The sequence below is a fragment of the Anolis sagrei genome, chromosome 3 (genome assembly GCF_037176765.1).
Source record: "Anolis sagrei isolate rAnoSag1 chromosome 3, rAnoSag1.mat, whole genome shotgun sequence".
Taxonomy (NCBI): Eukaryota; Metazoa; Chordata; class Lepidosauria; order Squamata; family Dactyloidae; genus Anolis; species Anolis sagrei.
The window spans coordinates 173,461,059-173,482,435 of NC_090023.1; the positions used below are offsets into that span (position 1 = coordinate 173,461,059).

The 21,377-nt window shown below is 41.6% G+C and overlaps 1 protein-coding gene across 2 annotated transcripts in view; it reads right to left on the minus strand.

The window, feature by feature from the left end:
• The window catches only part of UNC5B (unc-5 netrin receptor B), a 367,951-nt gene that overhangs the window by 70,990 nt on the left and 275,584 nt on the right, over positions 1 to 21,377 (minus strand). For both annotated transcript variants that reach the window (XM_060768853.2, XM_060768851.2), the window contains exons 3-4: positions 14,601 to 14,744; positions 7,826 to 7,929 (exon numbers count right to left, since the gene is read on the minus strand). In XM_060768853.2, the coding sequence (XP_060624836.2) occupies positions 7,826 to 7,929; positions 14,601 to 14,744 (248 nt within the window). The remainder of the gene's footprint in view (positions 1 to 7,825; positions 7,930 to 14,600; positions 14,745 to 21,377) is intronic.

The following is a 21,377-nucleotide window of genomic DNA, read 5'->3' on the forward strand; positions in this document are numbered from 1 at the left end:
GATGCGTTCGGACAGATAGGTCGGGCCAGAACCGTTTAGGGCTTTAAAGGCTAAACCCAGCACTTTGAATTGTGCCCGGTAGCAAATTGGCAGCCAGTGGAGCTGGCGCAACAGAGGAGTTGTATGCTCCCTGAGTGCCGCTCCTGTTAGCATCCTGGCTGCCGCTCGTTGGACCAATTGAAGCTTCCGAGCAGTCTTCAGAGGCAACCCCACGTAGAGAGCGTTGCAGTAGTCTATACGGGATGTAACCAGAGCGTGGACTACCATGGCCAAGTCAGACTTCCCAAGGTACGGGTGCAGCTGGCGCACAAAATATGGCACCCTCCCACATGTCACCGACTGAAGTTGGCACTTCTTGGTAACGAAGGAGATGCCAGACCTGCCAGTGATTGAATCTAGCTCATCTCCAAGACATTTCTGAGAACTGTAGTCCAGACGTGCCATGCTTAGCACATGTTGAGGCTATTGATGTCACTTTCTAAGGCTCGTGAAAAGCATGTGAAGTGCACTTTCCCAGTTGATAGTCAAAGAATGCATTACACCACACTACCTGTTTACATAGGGATTCCTGGTGTGTAAAGGGAGGGCAGAGAGAGGACGGACCTTTCACAGCACCCTGGCACGTCATGAAAAATCTATGGATGTTGATATTTCCAAGGTCTAATTGCTCTTCTCTTTCTCCCGCGCTAAACAACCATTCATTCTTGTGTTTTCTTTGCTAAATTCTGTCAGGGGTTAATGGCCGATCAGCCCGTGTGGGAGGGAGAGTTGGCTGGGCTGAACAGGTGTGGAGGTTAAGTATGTTATTAGATGTCAGAATAACAGATCCGTTGCCTAAAATAAACACTTATGTTGAATAATGAAAGCAGACGGCCTCAGCGTGAGGTTATCCATCAAGGCCCCGATCCAACATCGAGGGGCCAATTCATTTACTTTCCTGTGCTCATTTGCTAGCTATAAAGAGGCAGTCTACTAAGGTGCCAACACTTCCACATCTGGAACTTTTACAGCAATGGTGGAGAACAACGGGGCAGATGAGCATGTGTTATGAGTTGTGTAAAAGAGGAGTGAGCGGCTGGACAGATATTTTGAGATTGGCGTAGTTTTGCCTGTGATTTATGAATCATCCACAGTGGGGAGAAATTGCATCCTGCCTATAATTATTCACCTTCATGAGATGCCTTCTGGAAAGGCACAGATGTGACCAGCTGTGAGGCCAAAGTAGAAAGTTTCTGGTTACCAAACTGATGGGAAAATGAAGGTGGAGAGAGGCAAGAGATGACAATATCTCAGCAGCCACACTACATGGCAGATTTGAAAAGGAAAGAAAGAAAAAGGCAGCAGGCAAGACATTTCTGGGTGGTTTTTAAATCATTTTTTTCCTGGCCTTTATCTTAGTGAGTGAGAAATAATGCATTTTGCAAGAGGGTAACAATAATAGCTGGAAGAAAAGCAACAACCCATCCCAGGAATGTAATTTTTCACTAATTTCCCTCTCATAGGCAGCTACAAGTAATTTCAGCAATTTTCTTTCCATTGCAAGAAAGACTGTTAAACCAGTACAGTTTGTGAGGATGGTCCACAAATTGGGATGGGTGTTTTGAACAGCAAACATCATTTTCGACAAAAGAAACAGGCTTTTCTTTGCAGAAAATAGTATTTTCAGGACTAGCATCAGGGTTTTTCAATACTCAACAATAACGTTTTTCAACAATTTCTTTCTAATATTTTCATTTTTTTCCCATTCCTAGCCCAGCTATTGAATCTCATACTCGATCCATGCTGCCATATAATACAGTTTAACTGCATTGAACTGGATTATAAGGAGGAGGAGGAGGAGGAGTAGAAGAAGTAGAAGTAGAAGAAGAAGTAGAAAAAGAAGCAGAAGTAGAAGCAGAAGAAGAAGCAGAAGAAGTAGTAGAAGTAGTAGTAGAAGTAGTAGTAGAAGAAGAAGAAGTAGAAGAAGAAGTAATAGTAGTAGTAGAAGATGTAGTAGTAGTAGAAGTAGTAGTAGTAGAAGTAGTAGTAGTAGTAGAAGTAGTAGTAGAAGTAGTAGTAGAAGTAGTAGTAGTAGTAGAAGAAGTAGTAGTAGAAGTAGTAGTAGTAGTAGTAGTAGTAGTTTATTTTTCTACCCTGCCTCCATCTCTCTGGGGGACTCGGGGCGGCTTACACGGGCCCAAGGCAACATACAATTAAAAACAGAACAATAACATTAAAATAGCATAAAACAGCATTATGAACCCTCCAGGACTTTAAGATCTTCTGGGGAGGCCCTGCTCTCAGTCCTGCCTTCGTCACAAGTACGGCTGGTGGGAACGAGAGACAGGGTCTTCTCAGTGGTGGCCCCTCGGCTATGGAATGTGCTCCCTAAGGGTATCAGATTGGTTCCCTTCCTTTTAACACTTCAAAAGAGAGTCAAAACTTGGCTTTTTAAGCAGGCATTTCCAAATACAATGTAACAGACATAGGATAATGGAATGGTTGGACGATGTGACTGGACAATGTTTTTAACAGGAGACCCTAATGTTTATGTTTTTATGGTTTTGTCATGGTTTTATTACTTGATTGTTTTTATTGTATTGAAATTGTATTGTATGGTCTTGGCACCAACTGTAAACCGCCCCGAGTCGCCTGCGGGCTGAGAGGGATGGTATATAAATATAATAAAATAAAATAAAATAAATAAATAAATAATAAACAAGCATTATAGGCAACAACAGACTCATGGGGGGGGGGGGCAATATGCGAGACTAGTTAAAGGATAGGCTGGTCAATAAGGTGGATAGAACATATAGTAGCATGGGAATAGAGCAATTAAACAGGATCATTTCAGCTTAACTTAAAAGTGTAGTAATAAAATATAGGAATTTAGATTCCTATATTCATGGTTAGAGGTCATGGTTAGAAACCATCTGTCAAAGGCGTCATCAGTCGAATGTACAATGAAACATCCACATCTTTAGTTCCTTTGAACTGGAATATATGGCAGTTTAGACTCACATAATCCAGTTCAGTGCAATTTAACTGCATTCTGAAACTGCATTATATAGCAGTGTAGAGCCAGTAGAGTGATCTGCCAGTATAGACCAAAATATTATTACATTCAGACCACTCTTAGGATTGATACAAATTATGTGTGGTCATACAAAAAAAGTGATATTATTGTGTACATATTCAGCAGGTACAACTTCCATGACAAACTTTTGAAGCTTCTAAAAGTCCCCCTTCTATATTACCACTAAAGCCACAGAACTTGTGTCTTCCCTTGTGGCAACCTAGGGCCCTTCCACACGGTCATATAAACCAGAATATCAAGGCAGGAAATCCCACAATATCGACTTTGAACTGGGTTGTCTGAGTCCACACTGCCATATATTCCAGTACAAAGCAGAAAATGTGGTATTTTATTCAGTTGTACAGAAGGGGCAATAGTCTTGATGCATACAGTTTTAAATCTGGGTTCTTTTGATGTTTGGTGCCTTTGATTCCAATCTAAGGGCCATGGTCCAGTTCCATGGAATCCTGATATTTGCAGTATTGGAAAAGCCAGTTAGAATTCTTCACCAGGGAACTCTAGTGTCTCCAAGGATTCCCTAGGATGGAGCCATGCCAGTTAAAGTTAAACCCGCATAGTTTTAATGATGGCTTTAAACTTCCGCTCTATGTCTAACTTTTGCTTTGTGTATTTTCATATGTATTTTATGGAAATATGTTTTAATATGTGTATTCTACAGAGTGTTTTTAAATGGTTATGTGTTTTGATTATGTGTTTTAGCAATGTTGTAACCCACTTCGAGCCAGGGAGAGGCAAGTAAGAAATAATAATAATAATAATAATAATAATAATAATAATAATAATTTTACTGACACAAAAACACAGTATGTCACAGCAAATGAGATCTATATGCTGAATTTTGTATCACAAAGTCGAACAGTTCCCAAGCGGCTCGGACGGTGTGATGTATTTTTGCATGATGCGTGCAGATCCAAGTAAGGTGGCCTTTTGCAGTGATTTTGTATTAATATTATTATCATTATTATTATCATTATCATTATTATTATTATTATTATTATTATTATCTGAAACACAACAAGATGACTCCACAGGAAACAAGGTCACTCTGCTGGCTGTTGTATTGGATCACACAACTGACACTTCCCAAGTGTCTAGGACTGTGTGATGTATTGGCGAATAATGCGTGCAGATCCTAGTAAGGTGGCCTTTTGCAACTGGCAGATGGTAATTTTGTCAGCGCCAATTGTGATTAAGTACAGGCCAAGGTCTTTAAGCACTGCACCCAGTGTGCCGATCACCACTGGGATTACCTTGACTGGCTTGTTGTTGTTGTTATTTATTTATTTATTTATTTATTTATTTACTGTATTTGTATACCGCCTTTCTCAGCCTATCGGTGACTCAAGGCGGTTTCCAACAGAACAGAGGGAAGGAACAGATCTAATCTCTCTAGGGAGGGCATTCCATAGCCGGGGGGCCACTGTTGAAAAGGCCCTGTCTCTTGTCCCCGCCAAATGTACCTGTGACGAAGGCAGGACTGAGAGCAGAGCCTCTCCGGAAAATCTCAAGGTTCTAGATGGTTCATAAGGGGAGATACATTCGGACAGGTAAGTTGGGCCAGAACCGTTTAGGGCTTTAAAGGTTAAAAACAGCACTTTGAAATGTGCCTGGTAGCAAACTGGCAGCCAGTGGAGCTGGCGCAACAGGGGGGTCGTATGCTCCCTGAGAGCCGCTCCAGTTAGCAATCTTGCTGCTGTCCGTTGGACCAGTTGAAGCTTCCAGACAGTCTTCAGAGGCAACCCCACGTAGAGAGCATTGCAGTAGTCTATATGGGATGTAACAAGAGTGTGAACTACCGTGGCCAAGTCAGACTTCCCAAGGTACAGGCGCAGCTGGCGCACAAGCTTTAATTGTGTGAATGCTCGCCTGGTCACCGCGGAGACCTGCGGTTCCAGGCTCAGCAATGAGTCCAAGATCACACCCAGACTGCGAACCTGCGTTTTTAGGAGGAGTGTAACCCCGTCCAACACAGGCTGTAACCCTATACCCTGTTCGGCCTTACGACTGACCAGGAGTACCTCTGTCTTGTCTGGATTCAATTTCAATTTGTTAAAATGGAATCATAGTGCTATAGATGTATAGTTTTTAAGCCTCAGCCTCTTTGCCACCATCTCTCCCAAGTCAATTGTGCATCTCCTGAGCCCTGGTATCTTTTCCATGCATTGTCCATGTTTGTTTGTGATTGGTCACTGATAGCCTTTTGCAGTGCTGATGTCCTATGCTTGTTGAAGACTGGGATTTGGTTACAGATGCTGACTAAATAGAGAGTGGCTGTATTTTGCAGAGAGAAGCTTGGAAAGATATGCTCTTGGGTTTGTTTTAAAAACCAGGTCTGTATTTTGCCCTAGCCAGAATGAATTGCTTGAAGATATAAAGACACATTTTTGCAGGGGTTCTCTTTGCCTAATGGGCATTAGCAGTTTCTCACACTGCCCCGGGAAGATGCAGTAATCTACATATAGTTCTTGGCAGTTCTGGCTGTATGCCCAGTCCACAGCCTGAACTCCCAGTCTGGAGAAGAAACAGTGCCCCTCTGACACAAAATCTACAAAAATTATGTTGGCTGGTCTGCTGCAATCCTTGCAAAAGATAGTACAGTCAAACCTCCATGTTTGCAATTTTGACATGGATGAATTTGATAATCCATACTATAATGTAAAATAATATATTGTATATACATATATTTATAATATTATAATGTAATACAATATAATACTACTAATAATTATATATTTATATATTTAACATTACTAATAATATTACAATATAATGGTACAGTACAATATAGTAATATATAATACTGATATTGTACTATGCTAATAATATAATATATCGTATGTATATATATCTTGTAAGCTGCTCTGAGTCCCCTTTGGGGTGAGAAGAGCAGCATATAAATGTCGTAAATAAATAAATAAATAAAATCACAGATTTGATTAAAAGAATCTATCTGGGGATCTCTAGGTTCTCCAATAATAATAATAATAATAATAATAATAATAATAATAGTTTATTTATACCCCACCTCCATCTCCCCAAGGGGACTCGGGGTGGCTAACATGAGGACAAGACCAACAGTTGCAATAAAGCAAAAGAATACAACATAAAAATCATAAATTAATACTACAAATAGAATACAATAAAATCAAAGAAAATAATATAAAATAAACACAAGGTAAAATGTAAATAACAAAACAATAACCAAGTGAGCAGGGCCAAATACAACGAAAAGGATTTTTAAAACCTTGGGTGAGATGGATGAGTAGGGTGATATATCTGGTGGGAGGTTCGGATGGGACAAACAATGGGATATATGTTTTCTGATTATTTTTGATGATCCCCCTGAAACCCCGCTCGTGACCCCCCCACCCCGGGGTCCTGACCCCCAGGTTGAGAAACGCTGCTCTAGTCACATATTATATACAATGTAATTTCATGCCTTTTGACTGAGGATTACGTCCCACTAAGTGGAATGGCACTTGCTTTGAGTAAACCTACCAAAGAATACAATGCTTGTCTAAATTCCATTAAAGAGGAAAAGTTACATTTTTAGACTACAACTCTCAGAATCTCCAAGGCAGGATAGCTAGTGATTCTTCATCTTCCCCGCTGAAGAAAGGCAATGTCTTAAGTCAATAAATAAATAAATGATGGTGAGAATTCTGGGTGTTCTGGTCCAAACAAGAAACTTTCCCAAGCTGTGGTGCAGGCAAAGAACTAAACTGAAAAAAAACCCTGTTCAAATACATAGGTGCAGGGACAAGGAGAAATACAAGGATGAAATGTTCCCTCAGGTAATGAAGGAACCAAGGGCTATACATAGCTTGGCACGTCGGAAACATGTCATGTATGTGATTTAATAGTAATTACGGGCTGTATAAAGGAAGGAACGGGAAGAACCACTTTTGAGTGTTCCTTGCCCAAGAAAACCCTATGAAATGTAGAAGGTTATCATAAGTTGATGGCACACACACACACACAGGAGCGGAGCGCAGGGAGCATACAACCCCCCTGCTGCGCCAACTCCACGCCAACTCCACTGGCTACCAATCTGCTACCGGGCTGAATTCAAAGTGCTGGCGTTGGCCTTTAAAGCCCTAAACGGTTCCGGCCCAAGCTACCTATCCGACCGCATCTCTGCCTATGAACCCACCAGGACTTTGAGATCTTCCGGGGAGACCCTGCTCTCGATCCCGCCTGCTTCTCAAGCTCGGCTGGCGGGGACGAGAGATAGGGCCTTCTCGGTGGTGGCTCCTCGGCTGTGGAACGCCCTTCCTACGGACATTAGACTAGCACCATCTCTAATGGTATTCCGCAAAAAGGTGAAGACCTGGCTGTTTGAGCAGGCATTCGAATAATTAGTGCAATGATTGCTTAATGAACACTGGAATGGAACAATGGATGACGAATCTGGAACATGTTTTTGATGACGAGACGACAGTGAATGGGTATTGTAGTAACTGTTTATTAATTGTGTAATGTGTTAGATTGTTAACTGTTTCTATACTGTAGCACTGAATTTTTGCTGTTCGTATTTGTTGTGAACCGCTGTGAGTCGCCTTCGGGCTGAGAACAGCGGTATATAAGTAAGGTAAATACATAATAAATAAATATACAAGACAATTTGAAGGCACATACAGTCACACATTGTAATAACTGTCTCAGAAATAATGAGGTGCCACCTTGTAGGAATAATCATACTTTCAGATTCACAGATCCCTCCCCAGGTGGCATCTCCAGATCACTCACCTCAGCAGTTGGCACTCCTTCAGGGGGACGGCACTGCAGTAAGACTTCATGATCCAGCGGCACCTCTTTCCCAAGGGGCTCCTGGTCAAAGTTCTTCCTCAGGTCTAAGACAAGGAAATAAAACCCCACACACATTAGCTATGAAGCCATTTGCAATGTCTTTTTCATTCTACCAATAAAGGGACTGCAAAATGCCAGGAGTTTGGGGTAGCTTTAGAAACACTGACCAAACAGCTCAAGATATCCAAATAGTTTCTTCTAAAGAATTTCTCACCCAGGATCAATTTGTCCTCCAGATTAGCCTACAACACCCATGAATGGTAACTATTATGTATAGCAGTGGTTCTCAACCTTCCTAATGCTGTGACCCCTTAATACAGTTCCTTATGTTGTGGTGACCCCCAACCATAACATTATTTTCATTGCTACTTCACAACTGTAATTTTGCTCCTGTGATTAATCATCTTGTAAATACTCAATATGCACGATGTTTTTTCATTCATTTGGCACAAATACCCGATACGCCCAAATTTGAATACTGATGGGGTTGAGGGGAGGATTAATTTTGTCATTTGCGAGTTGTAGTTGCTGGGGATTTATAGTTCACCTACAGTATCAAAGGGCATTCTGAACTCCACCAATGATGGAACTGAACCAAACTTGGGACACAGAGCTCCCATAACCAACAGAAAATACCAGAAGGGTTTGGTGGGCATTGACCTTGGGTTGTGGAGTTGTAGTTCACCTACATCCAGAGAGCACTGATGCATCTGGACCAAACTTGGTACGAATATTCAATATGCCCAAATGTGGACACGAGTGGAGTTTGGGGAAGATAGACTATGACATTTGGGAGTTGTAGTTGCTAGGATTTATAGTTCACCTATAATCAAAGAGCATTCTGAACTCAACCAATGATAGAATTGGGCCAAACTTCCCACATGGACCCCCCACAACCGACAGAAAATACTGTTTTTTCTAATTGTCTTTGGCGACCCCCTCTGACATCCCCTCACGACCCCCCCCCCCAGGGGTCTCGATGCCCAGGTTGAGAAACACTGATGTATAGGGATACTTGGTAATGTTTTATTTATCCTGTCAGGAGTGAACCAAAACAGTTGTATTGCATTAAAAAACAAACAAACAAACAAACAAACAAACAAACAAAAAGTTTCAAGGCTTGGTATTCTATTAAATGTCCTTTGACCAGTAGCTGGCCACTTGGAGTGCCTCTGGTGTTGCTATAAGAAGGTCCTCCATTGTACATGTAGCAGGGCTCAGGTTGCATCCCAGTAGGTGGTCTGTGGTTTGCTCTTCTCCACACTCGCATGTTGTGGATTCCACTTTGTAGCCCCATTTCTTAAGGTTGGCTCTGCATCTTGTGATGCTAGAGCGCAGTCTGTTCAGCGCCTTCCAAGTCACTCAGTTTTCTATGTGTCCAGGAGGGGAGTATCTCATTTGGTATCAGCCATTGATTGAGGTTCTGGGTTTGAGCCTGCCACTTTTGGATTCTTGCTTGCTGAGGTGTTCCAGCGAGTGTCTTTGTAGACTTTAGAAGACTATTTCTTGATTTAAGTGCTTGGCATGCTGTCTGATACCCAAACAGGGGGTGGGCCAGGTTGGTAATGTAGTCCAACATGTCTGTACTGGCAGAGGCGGCCCTAGGTAATTCTCAAGAGTAAGCAAACAGTATTTTGCCCCCCCCCCCAACCAATCACTGATATATATTTTCTGTTCGTCATGGGAGTTCTGTGTGCCATATTTGGTTCGATTCCATCATTGGTGGAGTCCAGAATGCTCTTTGATTGTAGGTGAACTATACATCCCAGTAACTACAACTCGCATATGTCAAGGTGTGTTTCCCCCCAAGAGCGCCTCAAGAGCGCCCCTGGGCAAAATCAACTATACTGCGAATGCTTACTTTGCGTAATGGTTGAGCCGCCCCTGTGTACTGGACTAAGGGAGACTGACATAGACAGATTGCTGTAATGAGGCAGACTTACAGTATTGGAAGCATATTATCCTCATATTGTATTCTTAAGAATGTTCTAAATCTTTGTTGAAATACTCAGAATCATGTATATCTTATACCGTAGAAAAATGATAGTTAAGCCAGGTGTCCATTATGAATACCTACCTGTGTGGTGCTTTGAAAAAATCACTGGAATAAACAATTAACCAGTAGGTGGCACTACCACCCACAAAACCGCTCTTTTTCAAAACCAAATGTTCCAACAAAAATAAATGTTGTACAAAGTAATTACTTCTGACAGTGATTATAGTGATGACAACAGTGATAATTTACTTTCTTGTTTTAGGAGATGGGATCTACCACCGATCAAGTTTATCACAGCATGGTCTACTGAGGAGTCATTGAGACATACACCCAAACAACTGGTTCTAACTTTACAAGAATACAGTGCTTGTGGCATTTAATTTCATGCATTTGCCTGCTTTGGAAATATACTGGATTTTGGAGGTGAGTGCCAGGAAAAAGAAACACATGGAAGAGCCACAGTTGTGTAGTAGTGCTGGACTGGTGCATTGGAAGCTCATGTTCTCCAATGAGCCATGAAAGTCAGCAGGTGACTTTGAGCCAATCAATCTCTAAATTTTAATTGATGTCATGGGGGTTTTGTGATAAAAAAAAATTGGTGAGGAAAAGGACTTTGAATACATTTGGGCGTGGGGAAGGTAGAATATAAATTAAAACAGCTAAAAGATAAATATTTCCCTGAAAACCCAAATATTCTTGAAATGTAAGAAGAAAGTCATATGAAATTCACTGTCAGGCGGCTAAACTAGGGAAGTTACTATGGTATTGCTGATTATAGCCTTCAAGACCTAATTTGTTGGTGTTACTTCTGGTTCCATTCTGTATAGACTACTGCAATGTGCTCTACGTGGGGTTGCCTTTGAAGACTGTTTCGTCCAATAGGCGGCAGCTAGGTTACTAACTGGAGCAGTGCTCAGGGAGCACACAACTTCTCTGTTGCGCCAGCTCCTCTGGCTGCCAGTTTGCTTCCGGGCCCAATTCAAAGTGCTGGCTTTAGCCTATAAAGCACTAAACGGGTTCGGTCCAACTTATCTATCCGAACTTATCTCTCCTTATGAACCATCCAGGAAGTTAAGATCTTCTGGGGAGGCCCTGTCTCAGTCCCGCCATCATTGCAGATGCATCTGGCGGGGACGAGAGACAGGGTCTTCTCAGCGGTGGCCCCTCGACTGTGGAATGCCCTGCCTAGAGAGATAAGATCACCCCCCTCCCTCCTGTCATTTCAAAGAAGGGTGAAAACCTGGCTTTTTGAGCAGGCCTTCCCAAATACGGCATAGTTATATGAAATCATGGAATCACTGGATGATGTAACTGAACGATGACTTAACATGGAGACATTCACGATAATACTTTATGGCTCTGTATGGATTTTATATTTGTATATTGTATGCTAATGTTTTTAACAGTTTTTTATGATGGTTTTATTTGTTATAATTGTGTGGCATTAAATTATTGCCAATTGTGAACTGCTCCGAGTCACCCCCGGGCTGAGAGGTGCGGTAAATAAATAAATAAATAGTAAATAAATAAATGAATGAATACTTCTTGCAATGTCCAAAAAGTTGCATTGATTGTGACATGTTTACTTTACAGAACCATTATAGAACTGATGGGAATGTCACAAAATGTGTGTGTGTGGGGATTGATTGTGACATGTTTACTTTGCAGTACACTATAGAACTGATCAAGGGTCTGGAGAACAAGCCCTATGAGGAGCGGCTTAAAGAGCTGGGCATGTTTAGCCTGAAGAAGAGAAGGCTGAGAGGAGACATGATAGCCATGTATAAATATGTGAGAGGAAGCCACAGGGAAGAGAGAGCAAGCTTGTTTTCTGCTTCCTTGGAGACCAGGATGCGGAACAATGGCTTAAAACTACAAGAGAGGAGATTCCATCTGAACATGAGGAAGAACTTCCTGACTGTGAGAGCCATTCAGCAGTGGAACTCTCTGCCCCGGAGTGTGGTGGAGGCTCCTTCTTTGGAAACTTTTAAACAGAGGCTGGATGGCCATCTGTCAGGGGTGATTTGAATGCAATATTCCTGCTTCTTGGCAGGGGGTTGGACTGGATGGCCCATGAGGTCTCTTCCAACTCTTTTGATTCTATGATTCTATGATGGGAATCCATGATAAATTAATAAAATAGAGTAATTGAACACAGATTCCATTTGTGGTTTTTTTCATTTACAGTGGTTCTGCTTTTATGTGTGGTCATAAAACTAGTATGCATTCCATCAGTTGTGCTCTGACGTTTCATTTGGGGGTGTTTCTGTGTGAAGTTTCTACTGATCCCAGAAATCTTAGTGATGCCACTTCCTTGTATTTATTTTTCTGAATTTTTAATGGAATTTGCACATTTTTCCTTCTATTATACCAAGGAAATCTATTACTGTGCAGGTGTAAGATCTTCTAAAATCTTGTGAGAATGGTCATTTGAGACTTCCAAGCAACTTTACTGTGCAAGCTTAGGAAGTGAAAGTTACATAGGGAAGACTGAGAGCTTTCTGTGGTGTGATGAGTTAAAACGCTGTATTTTCAAAAGGTAGAAACCGGGTGTGATGGGTTTTGTATGCCTCCCATCTGAATACGATATGCATCCAGACCTTAAAAACACTGGAGTGCATATCGATTTGGCATTTCCAGATCTTAATGTGATGAGGTCCATTGTGTGAACATCAGTTTAAGCCCTTTGTGGGGCTAAATATTGGACTAATACAATAATTTATTATTTATTTATTTACAGTATTTATATTCCACCCTTCTTACCCCACAGGGGACTTTGGGCAGTTTACAATGTACATATACATGGCAAACATTCAATGCCATAGAGACACAACATATATAGACAGACACACAGAGGATATTAAACATTCCAGCTTTTTCATGAGGGTATTCTGGCTACCAGGGGAGCTGTCCCTTCACTGTCCATTTTTGACACTGATGAAGTACTTCCTCATTCTTTGCATGCTTGCTGGAGATTTTTATGGCATCGTAAATTAGGCTCCCCACATAAGCGGTACCTAAATTTCCTACTTGATAAATGCAACTGTCTTTCGGGCTGCAAAGGTCGACAGCAAGCTACACAAATTGGTTGGAAGCTCACTCCGACCCGGGCTAGCTTTGAACTCATGACCTTTTGGTCAGTAGTGATCTTAATACAGCTGACTCCCAGCCAGCTGCGCCACTGTCCCGGTGCTGTGAACGGACAACTGCGGAAAGTTTGTGGAATGCCTTCCCGGAATAATTGAATCCATAGCACTTTGTCCTCCAAAGCACTTTACATTTTTAGGTCTGCTCATATGCCCTTCCACAAATGCCACTATCACCTTCTCGTCCATATCCCAGCATTACTTCCAATTTTAATTTAACATTTGGCCTTCCCACTGTTTTAATTGTGTGTTGTCTTATTGATAATGTTGTATATTTTATTGTCTATGTTTTATTTTAATTTGCTTGTACTGTTGTTATTGCTTGTATTGTTGTATTCGGCCTTGGCCTCATGTAAGCCGCACCGAGTCCCTTGGGGAGATGGTAGCGGGGTACAAATAAAGTATTATTATTATTATTATTATTATTATTATTATTATTATGTCCAGAAGAGACCCCGGAGGGCTGTGAGTACTCATCGCTCTCACAGCTGCCCCCCTCCAAACCCCCCCCCCCCCCAAATTTCTTCTAGTCTTCCTGTGGGCACATCTATATATTTTTGGGGTTTTCTAGATCATTTTTTGCCTTTTTAACAGTAGGAAGAGGGGGGAAACCATATTTTCTTCATTGTCCAGTTTCAAAAATGGCTTCCTTGTGACCTAGACATTTCATCTAGATGACACTGCAAAATGTTTTTCGTATCCTTGAAGGAGCAGGGAGGCTCCTAACATGGAGGAAATGCTCCCCACATACTCCAGTGAACATTAAATGATTCAAATATAGCTTTTCTGGATATATTTCCATAAGGATCCTTCAGCTCTGTACACAACTACAAACTAAACCCTGGTGAGATAAGAAGACCTACACAGGGGCAGCTCAACCCATTACGCAAAGTAAGCATTTGCAGTATAGTTGATTTTGCCCAGGGGCGCTCTTGAGGCGCTCTTGGGGGAAAATAGACCTTGACATATGCGAGTTGTAGTTACTGGCATGTATAGTTCACCTACAATCAAAGAGCATTCTGAACTCCACCAATGATGGAATTGAACCAAATATGGCACACAGAACTCCCACGATGAACAGAAAATATATATCAGTGATTGGTTGGGGGGGGGGGGGGGGGGCAAAATACTGTTTGCTTTGTTGTTGTTCATTCGTTCAGTCGTCTCCGACTCTTCGTGACCTCATGGATCAGCCCACGCCAGAGCTTCCTGTCGGCCGTCACCACCCCCAGCTCCTTCAAGGTCAGTCCAGTCACTTCAAGGATGCCATCCATCCATCTTGCCCTTGGTCGGCCCCTCTTCCTTTTACCTTCTACTTTCCCCAGCATAATTGTCTTCTCTAGGCTTTGCTGTCTCCTCATGATGTGGCCAAAGTACTTCAACTTTGTCTCTAGTATCCTTCCCTCCAATGAGCAGTCAGGCTTTATTTCCTGGAGGATGGACTGCTTGGATCTTCTCGCAGTCCAAGGCACTCTCAGAACTTTCCTCCACCACCACTGTTTGCTTACCGTTGAAAATTACCTAGGGCCGCCTCTGGACCTACATGAAGGAAAAATATGCATATGAGACTTACATGCTATCCGGACATAAGACCGCCGGCTTTTTGTGGTCCCAGCTGAGCTCCAGGCCACACATTGACACCAGTAGTCTTCTAAGCCAAACAGTTCTTCCACTTGCTGTCGAGAAACTTCAATCTGGACCTCTCTGACAAGGAGACCTAGAAGCAAAGAAAAAAGGAGTGATTAACTGACTGTGCCAGGAGAACGAGAAACTGGAAAACAGGAAATACATGCATACAGCATAATGAAAGCAGGAGGGAAACCTGTGCTCGTCACATTTTGGAAACCAGGCAGAATTCGAGTTTGGGAAATGCTGGGAGCAGTAATCTGGAAAAGTCAATGAGCAGTAGGACATAGCCTACTGCTCATAACTTCCCTCTCTATGAAAAGAGCTTTAGTAAGTTTCTGTTGACTGAATTTCATTTCATCTAAGGTCGAGCTCAGCCAAGTGAGTTTTATTTCCCCGAGGCTCTTCCCTGAAACTGAGCTGAGTCACGGTAGAACCAAAATGGGGCCACAAGAGCAAAGTCGCTCATTCTGAAGTTTGGAGGAGAAATAATTATGTAGGTTGTAGGCCAAAAAACAAAACAAAAACATCCTCATGTGGCCTCCAGTTGCTTATGGACAATATTTCCCTAAACCCACAAAGGTACCGTGAGATAAGGAAATGCATTTCCTTTCCAAAGGATGACACAAACTTTTTGATATCTCTCTGAAACAGGTACTGCACACTCATTCTGTCCATCTGCCTCTGTGTATCTTATGCCCTCTAAATGCGCTTCAGGAGATAGTTCTCATTGTTTTTGGAGTTTGGGAATAGCATACTGGATAGGACTGTTTCCATTTCTTTTTAAAGAACTGATTTGGCTTTAAGAGTGCGTTCCAAAAGTAAGCAACCAAAGCTTTGTTGAATGGAAAGATGAAGAGGTAGAAAAAGCTTCCTATTTCTGAGTGTAGCAGTGGGCAAAGTATGGCCCGTGGACCTACCAGTAAGGCTAGTAGATTCTCCAGCTGGAGTTCTTTGGTCTTCCAAAATGTTTACCCTCCGAAATTCCTCCAGGCTTTAGAGCTGTTTCCCTGGAAATCTTTGGAGATCTTTGGATGCTCTTAAGACTGTTCTCCCCCAGAAAGTCTTAAGGGTTGAAGCTTTTGTACAGGAGAAGCTTGTACATGTCCTCTATATTGGCTTTCCTTACTGAGACTAACTAAAAATGGTTCCCTTCCCTTCCCAATTGCCCTGAGTAAGAGGCGGAACCAAAACTTAACGATGATGGACAGGTGACTTGCCTTACGACTGCAACCAAAGGAAGCCACCTTTCTGCAGAATCCCAGGAACCTTGGGCTACAAGCAAACATTTAATACAAAGCAAACAAAATTGGAGCTCCTGGTACAGCCGTACCAGCACAGATATATACAATGATGGTGTCCTCACTTCCTATACATGCAGGGAAAAAGGGAAAGGGGTATATTTAAGTTTAATACAAACTCTTGTACGTCCATGAAATGTCTACCAAAAGTCTTCCATTCCTGCTTTAAACTATTTAGCTCTCCTCTGAAAGTGTCACAAATGACTTTTCAATAACTTTAAAGCATAGGTTCTTTTTATTGCAATTTCCAGTGTGAGAGGGTATATCAGATTACAGAAAAACATTTAGATAAAGAATGACATTGGACATACAGACATACAGATTCTCTGCAGTTACATCAGATTCACAATTACAAGGCTAACAAACAAACAAAGAGGAATTACATTTTCACTCAACATTCATACCACATGTACAAACATTCATCCCCAGGCATTCAACTATTACCATATCATTTTCTCCCTCCTTGGAGAAGCACCTGTTAGGCCAGCCCCTGCTTTCCTGCAGCTTGTCAATGCATACTTCCATAACGCCAAAACTTCAAAATGCTAAAATGACAAAACTTCTTTCCCTAAGCACAATGCCAAGGATCAGATCTCTGTTTTCCATACAGCAGAACCTGACTCTCTGCACAAAAACTAAGACTCCAAAGCACACTTCTTCTTCTTCCTTTGAGAAAGAAGCTCCAAAGTGACCAGACTGCTCCTGGGCAAATCTGCCACTCTCCATAGGTATACTATCTCTCTCCTTCCCATGGAGCAGAGCATAGCGGGTGGAACAGACTCCTCAGGTCAGCCATACATTGAGCATTATTACACTGAGTCTTTTATAGGAATATTCTGTTGATGTAGTCCTAAAGTTGTAAATTAATGATAGGTGTCTTCCATCCTGGATCCATCTCAATTTCCTGGCCAGATGCTGATCTTCTTGATTGGTGCTGACAAACACAAGGCTTGTGTTGACTTCCTTCTTAACATAAGGAATGTTGCAAACATTTCCTTAACTTGAAAGAACCATTGTCACAGTACTTATCAGAGTTTACATTTCATTTCTTATTAGCAGGTTTTAATCACAGTCCAGCAAGCAGGTAGTTAGTTATTGCAGGCCTTAATACCAGGGGTATTTTTAAAGTAAGATCCATTGGAACATAAGTACACAACGAAAGTTTATTTCAAAAAAGTAAATTTATTTTCAGAAAGTACATACTTCACTCTATTTTTTCGACATAGTTGCCAAGTTTGTTCAAACACTTACCATACCTCTGAACCAATTTTAAAATACTCTCTTCATAAATCCTCGCTTCAACTGAAGTCACAAAATCCTCTGTAATCAAAGAAGGGCGACTGGAGCGGTCCTCATCATGGACGTTGTCACGGCCATCTTTGAATTGTTGTACCCACTTAACACACTTTGCTTTCACTCATAACAGTATCATCGTACACTTCACAAATCTGTCGATGAATTTCTGCAGCAGGCAGGTTCCTTGCTGACAAAAACCGTATCACTGAGCGTGAGTTGATAGTCTTAAACATTTTTAAAGCACAGAAAAGAACCGTACAGGTTAGCTACAGAGCGGAAACTGAGCACAGTTGTTCCTGAGGCATGCCGGTACATGACGCATGCGCTCGTTGCGGTATGCAACGAGTCTGACTTGGCCACGGTAGTCCACGCTCTGGTTACATCCCGTTTAGACTACTGCAACGCTCTCTACGTGGGGTTGCCTTTGAAGATGGCCCGGAAGCTCCAACTGGTCCAACGTGCGGCAGCCATGATACTAACAGGAGCGGGACGCAGGGAGCATACAACTCCCCTGCTGTACCAGCTCCACTGGCTGCCGATCTGCTACCGGGCTCAATTCAAGGTGCTGGCATTGGCCTATAAAGCCCTAAACGGTTCCGGCCCAAGATACCTAACTGACCGCCTCTCGACCTATGAGCCCACGAGGACTTTGAGATCTTCCGGGGAGGCTCTGCTCTCGATCCCGCCTGCTTCACAGGCACAGCTGGCGGGGATGGGAGATAGGGCCTTCTCGGTGGTGGCTCCTCGGCTGTGGAACACCCTCCCCGTGGACATCAGACTAGCTCCCTCCCTGCTGATATTCCGCAGGAAATTAAAGACCTGGCTGTTTAAGAAGGCGTTTGAACAAGAAGTGCAATGATTGGTAATTGACCATAGGAATGAACAACGGAAATTGATACTGGATTGTGGTTTTGGCGATGAGACGACATGGAATGGCTTTTGTAGTAATGATGTTTTTGATGATGTTTTTTGATAATGTTGAATTGTGGATTATTTTATACTGTGTCTTATATTTTGCACCTTGTTTTTTGCTATGTTGTACACCACAGTGAGTCGCCCCTGGGCTGAGAACTGCGGTATATAAGCGAAGTAAATAAATAAATAAATAAATATGCGCGAGAACTACTAGTGTCTACAACAAAACGGACCTTACTTTAAAAATACCCCTCATATTATACTGGTGTCTCCAAAATTATTAGCTCCATCCATACATCCTTCCATTCTTCCATTCATTCCCACACATTATATTAAATTCACATTTATAAAATCTGGACATTATTTTTTGTGACAAAAGCATTCTTGTTCTCCGTCTCAAAAAAAATCCCTACTCAGTGATACAATGTCCATTTAGTGTGGAATCCATTTTTACCTGGTCTCAAAGTTAGTTATTTATTATGGGATGAAAAGATACCCTTGTAGCAGAACTCTAGGGGCAAAGTCAAGAGGTACTGAATTTGGTTGGCATCTTAACTGCAGACCCCCTTTTAAAGAAAAATGAGAAGCGGATGCAGAAAAAGAATGAAAAAACAGAAGGAAGAATTTTAGCTATTAAATTCTGAACACAGTTCCAGAAAATAAATTAAAATACTGCATAGAAAAGGTATTCAAGAAGTGATAAGAGAATTCCCCTTGCTGGCAGAACCCCACAGCCACCCAAGGGCGATAACTCTGATGGAGCCATTATCCACATTCAGCTATTTTACAAAAGAGCTGCTATTACTACGGACCAAGCTTTACCCCATTACTCCTTCTGTTTTAGTGCAACCTTAATCTCTTCACCGTCACATTAAAAATCACAGCATCAATTCAGCAAGGCACATAAGCATGTACTTTAATCTTATTGCCTTCATATAGTAAAACCTCACTGCCAATTGTCTACAAATGAAGAATGGAGTGGATTCAGCTGCAGTTAAAGTCAACGGCTTCTTTAGGCTTCCCCATTATTTCAGTTGTATTTCATTTGCTGTTTTCACCTCAAAAGAACCCATTACCACTACTTAAAAAAAGCCCACCCCTGCTAATGGTGTTTCTAACAGTATGGAATGGAAAATGTTTGTGCCCTTACTACTGATAGTGGCTGCTTCAATAAACATGGTTATGAAAGAGACTGGGACTACAGCCACACTATAGAATTAAAATAGTTCGACACCACTTTCACTGTCATGGCTAAATGCTATGAAATCATTGGAATTGTAGTTTTGCAAGCTCTATAGCCTTATCTGCCAAAGAATGCTGATGCCTCACAAAACTATAACTCCAATGACTTCATAGCATTGAGCCATGGCAGTACAAGTGGTGTCAAACACCATTAATTCTATAATGGAGACTCAACCTTAGATAAATTAGGTTGAGTACTGTGAAAGAAATCAACTGCATGGCTATCAGCCTCCCCCCAGTAGACTCAAATCAAGGAAAAGCTTCATGAGAACCACTACTTCTCTTGGTGTTCCCTCAGCAACAGCAAGAGTGTCCCTCTGAGCAGCTAAACCAGGACATCCCAATTAGCTGGTCCCTCATAAGGTCTGCCTCCAGGGGCAAACCAAGAATGGGAAACTTGGAAGTCGCTGAACAGACTCAGAAGTGGAATGGGCAGATCAAAAGATAACCTGGCTGTTGCACTCCAGGACAGGAATAACCCTCTGACTTTAAAACACCATATGTTGAGTGGGGAAAACAATCATTTTATTGAAGATAAGTAAAAGCTGAACCGCTGTGAGTTGCCTCCGGGCTGAGAACAGCGGTATAGAAGTAAAGTAAATAAAATAAATAAATAAATAAATAAATAAAAGCAGCAAAGTAAAAAAGGCACTTTAAAGGGATAAGTAAATCCAATTCGGTAAGAAGATAAGGAGGAACAAAATTAGTCCAAGGTAAAGTCCACACTTCTCTAACAAAATCTGAAGAACCAGGAAACGTTGATCCAAGGCATGAGTATGTAGTCACAATGGAAAAACAAACAAACTAGGAAACAAGAAATACTTAAGCATGAATCTTCCAAGCAAGGCTTCTATAAGATGAGGACAAGAACTTAGCATGATTCTAAATGATGCTTCATCTGACTCTATTTTCCATTCTTGGAACCTTTAAGCCTTTCCAAGTACTCAGAAACTGGTTTCACTTTCCTTGAGCGGCCCTTATCTTTTTCTGTTGAAGCCTGGCAAAACACCGAAGGCATTGCTTGGCCTGTCTGTTTTGACTAATTTCCACCCGCCTATCTATATGCTCATTAGTTTCTTCAGGTGCCGAGTTGTTTTCAAGCCCCAAATCTTGGGAACTCTCTGGGAGCAATTCAGGGAGTAAACCATCATCCCTACACCCTGCAGGAACATTTTCATGGGAAACTACACTTTGAATAGGTGTCTCTCTGTCATTGTCTGCATCAATATCAAAACCATTGCCATCTTGAATCTCATTTACATCATTTCCCACATCCAAAGCCCGCTGATCGTGAGACACAATCACAGGCTGAACTCCAACACTGGCAAAATGGCACTACCAGAAGAATGGCACTCCTCCACCTTGTGTGACTGTAGAGAAGAACAAACAACTCCATACCTGTATGCTTGTCCACAATGCCCTGCCTGAGGTACAGAGGAAGAATTGTTTAAAACTACAGATAATGTTACTGTTGCCTGGTTTTGGTCAAAAATTATTTAGCCGCCTGTGCTCCTTCTATTTTTATCAGTTTTTATACTTATTTATGCAATACTTTTGACACTATAATAATAATAATAATAATAATAATAATAATAATAATAATAATAATAATACTTTATTTATACCCCGCTACCATCTCCCAAGGGACTCGGTGCGGCTTACATGAGGCCGAACCCACAATACATCAATACAAGCAATAACAACCACAATACAAAGCAAAATACAAATACTAATACAAAGCAATTAAAATAAATCTCATACACAAATAGCATAAACATTGAACAATAGCACAAAACACATTTAAAATCTATGGCTGGGCCAAATGTAATTAAAGTTAAAAAATAATGCTGGGTATGAACAAGATAGAGGAGGTAGGGTGTTGGTAGAAATGTACAAGCAATCTTAAATCAATATAAAGTGCGCTTAGAGGACATAATGCTAAGGGATCATTATTCTGGGAAGGCACACTG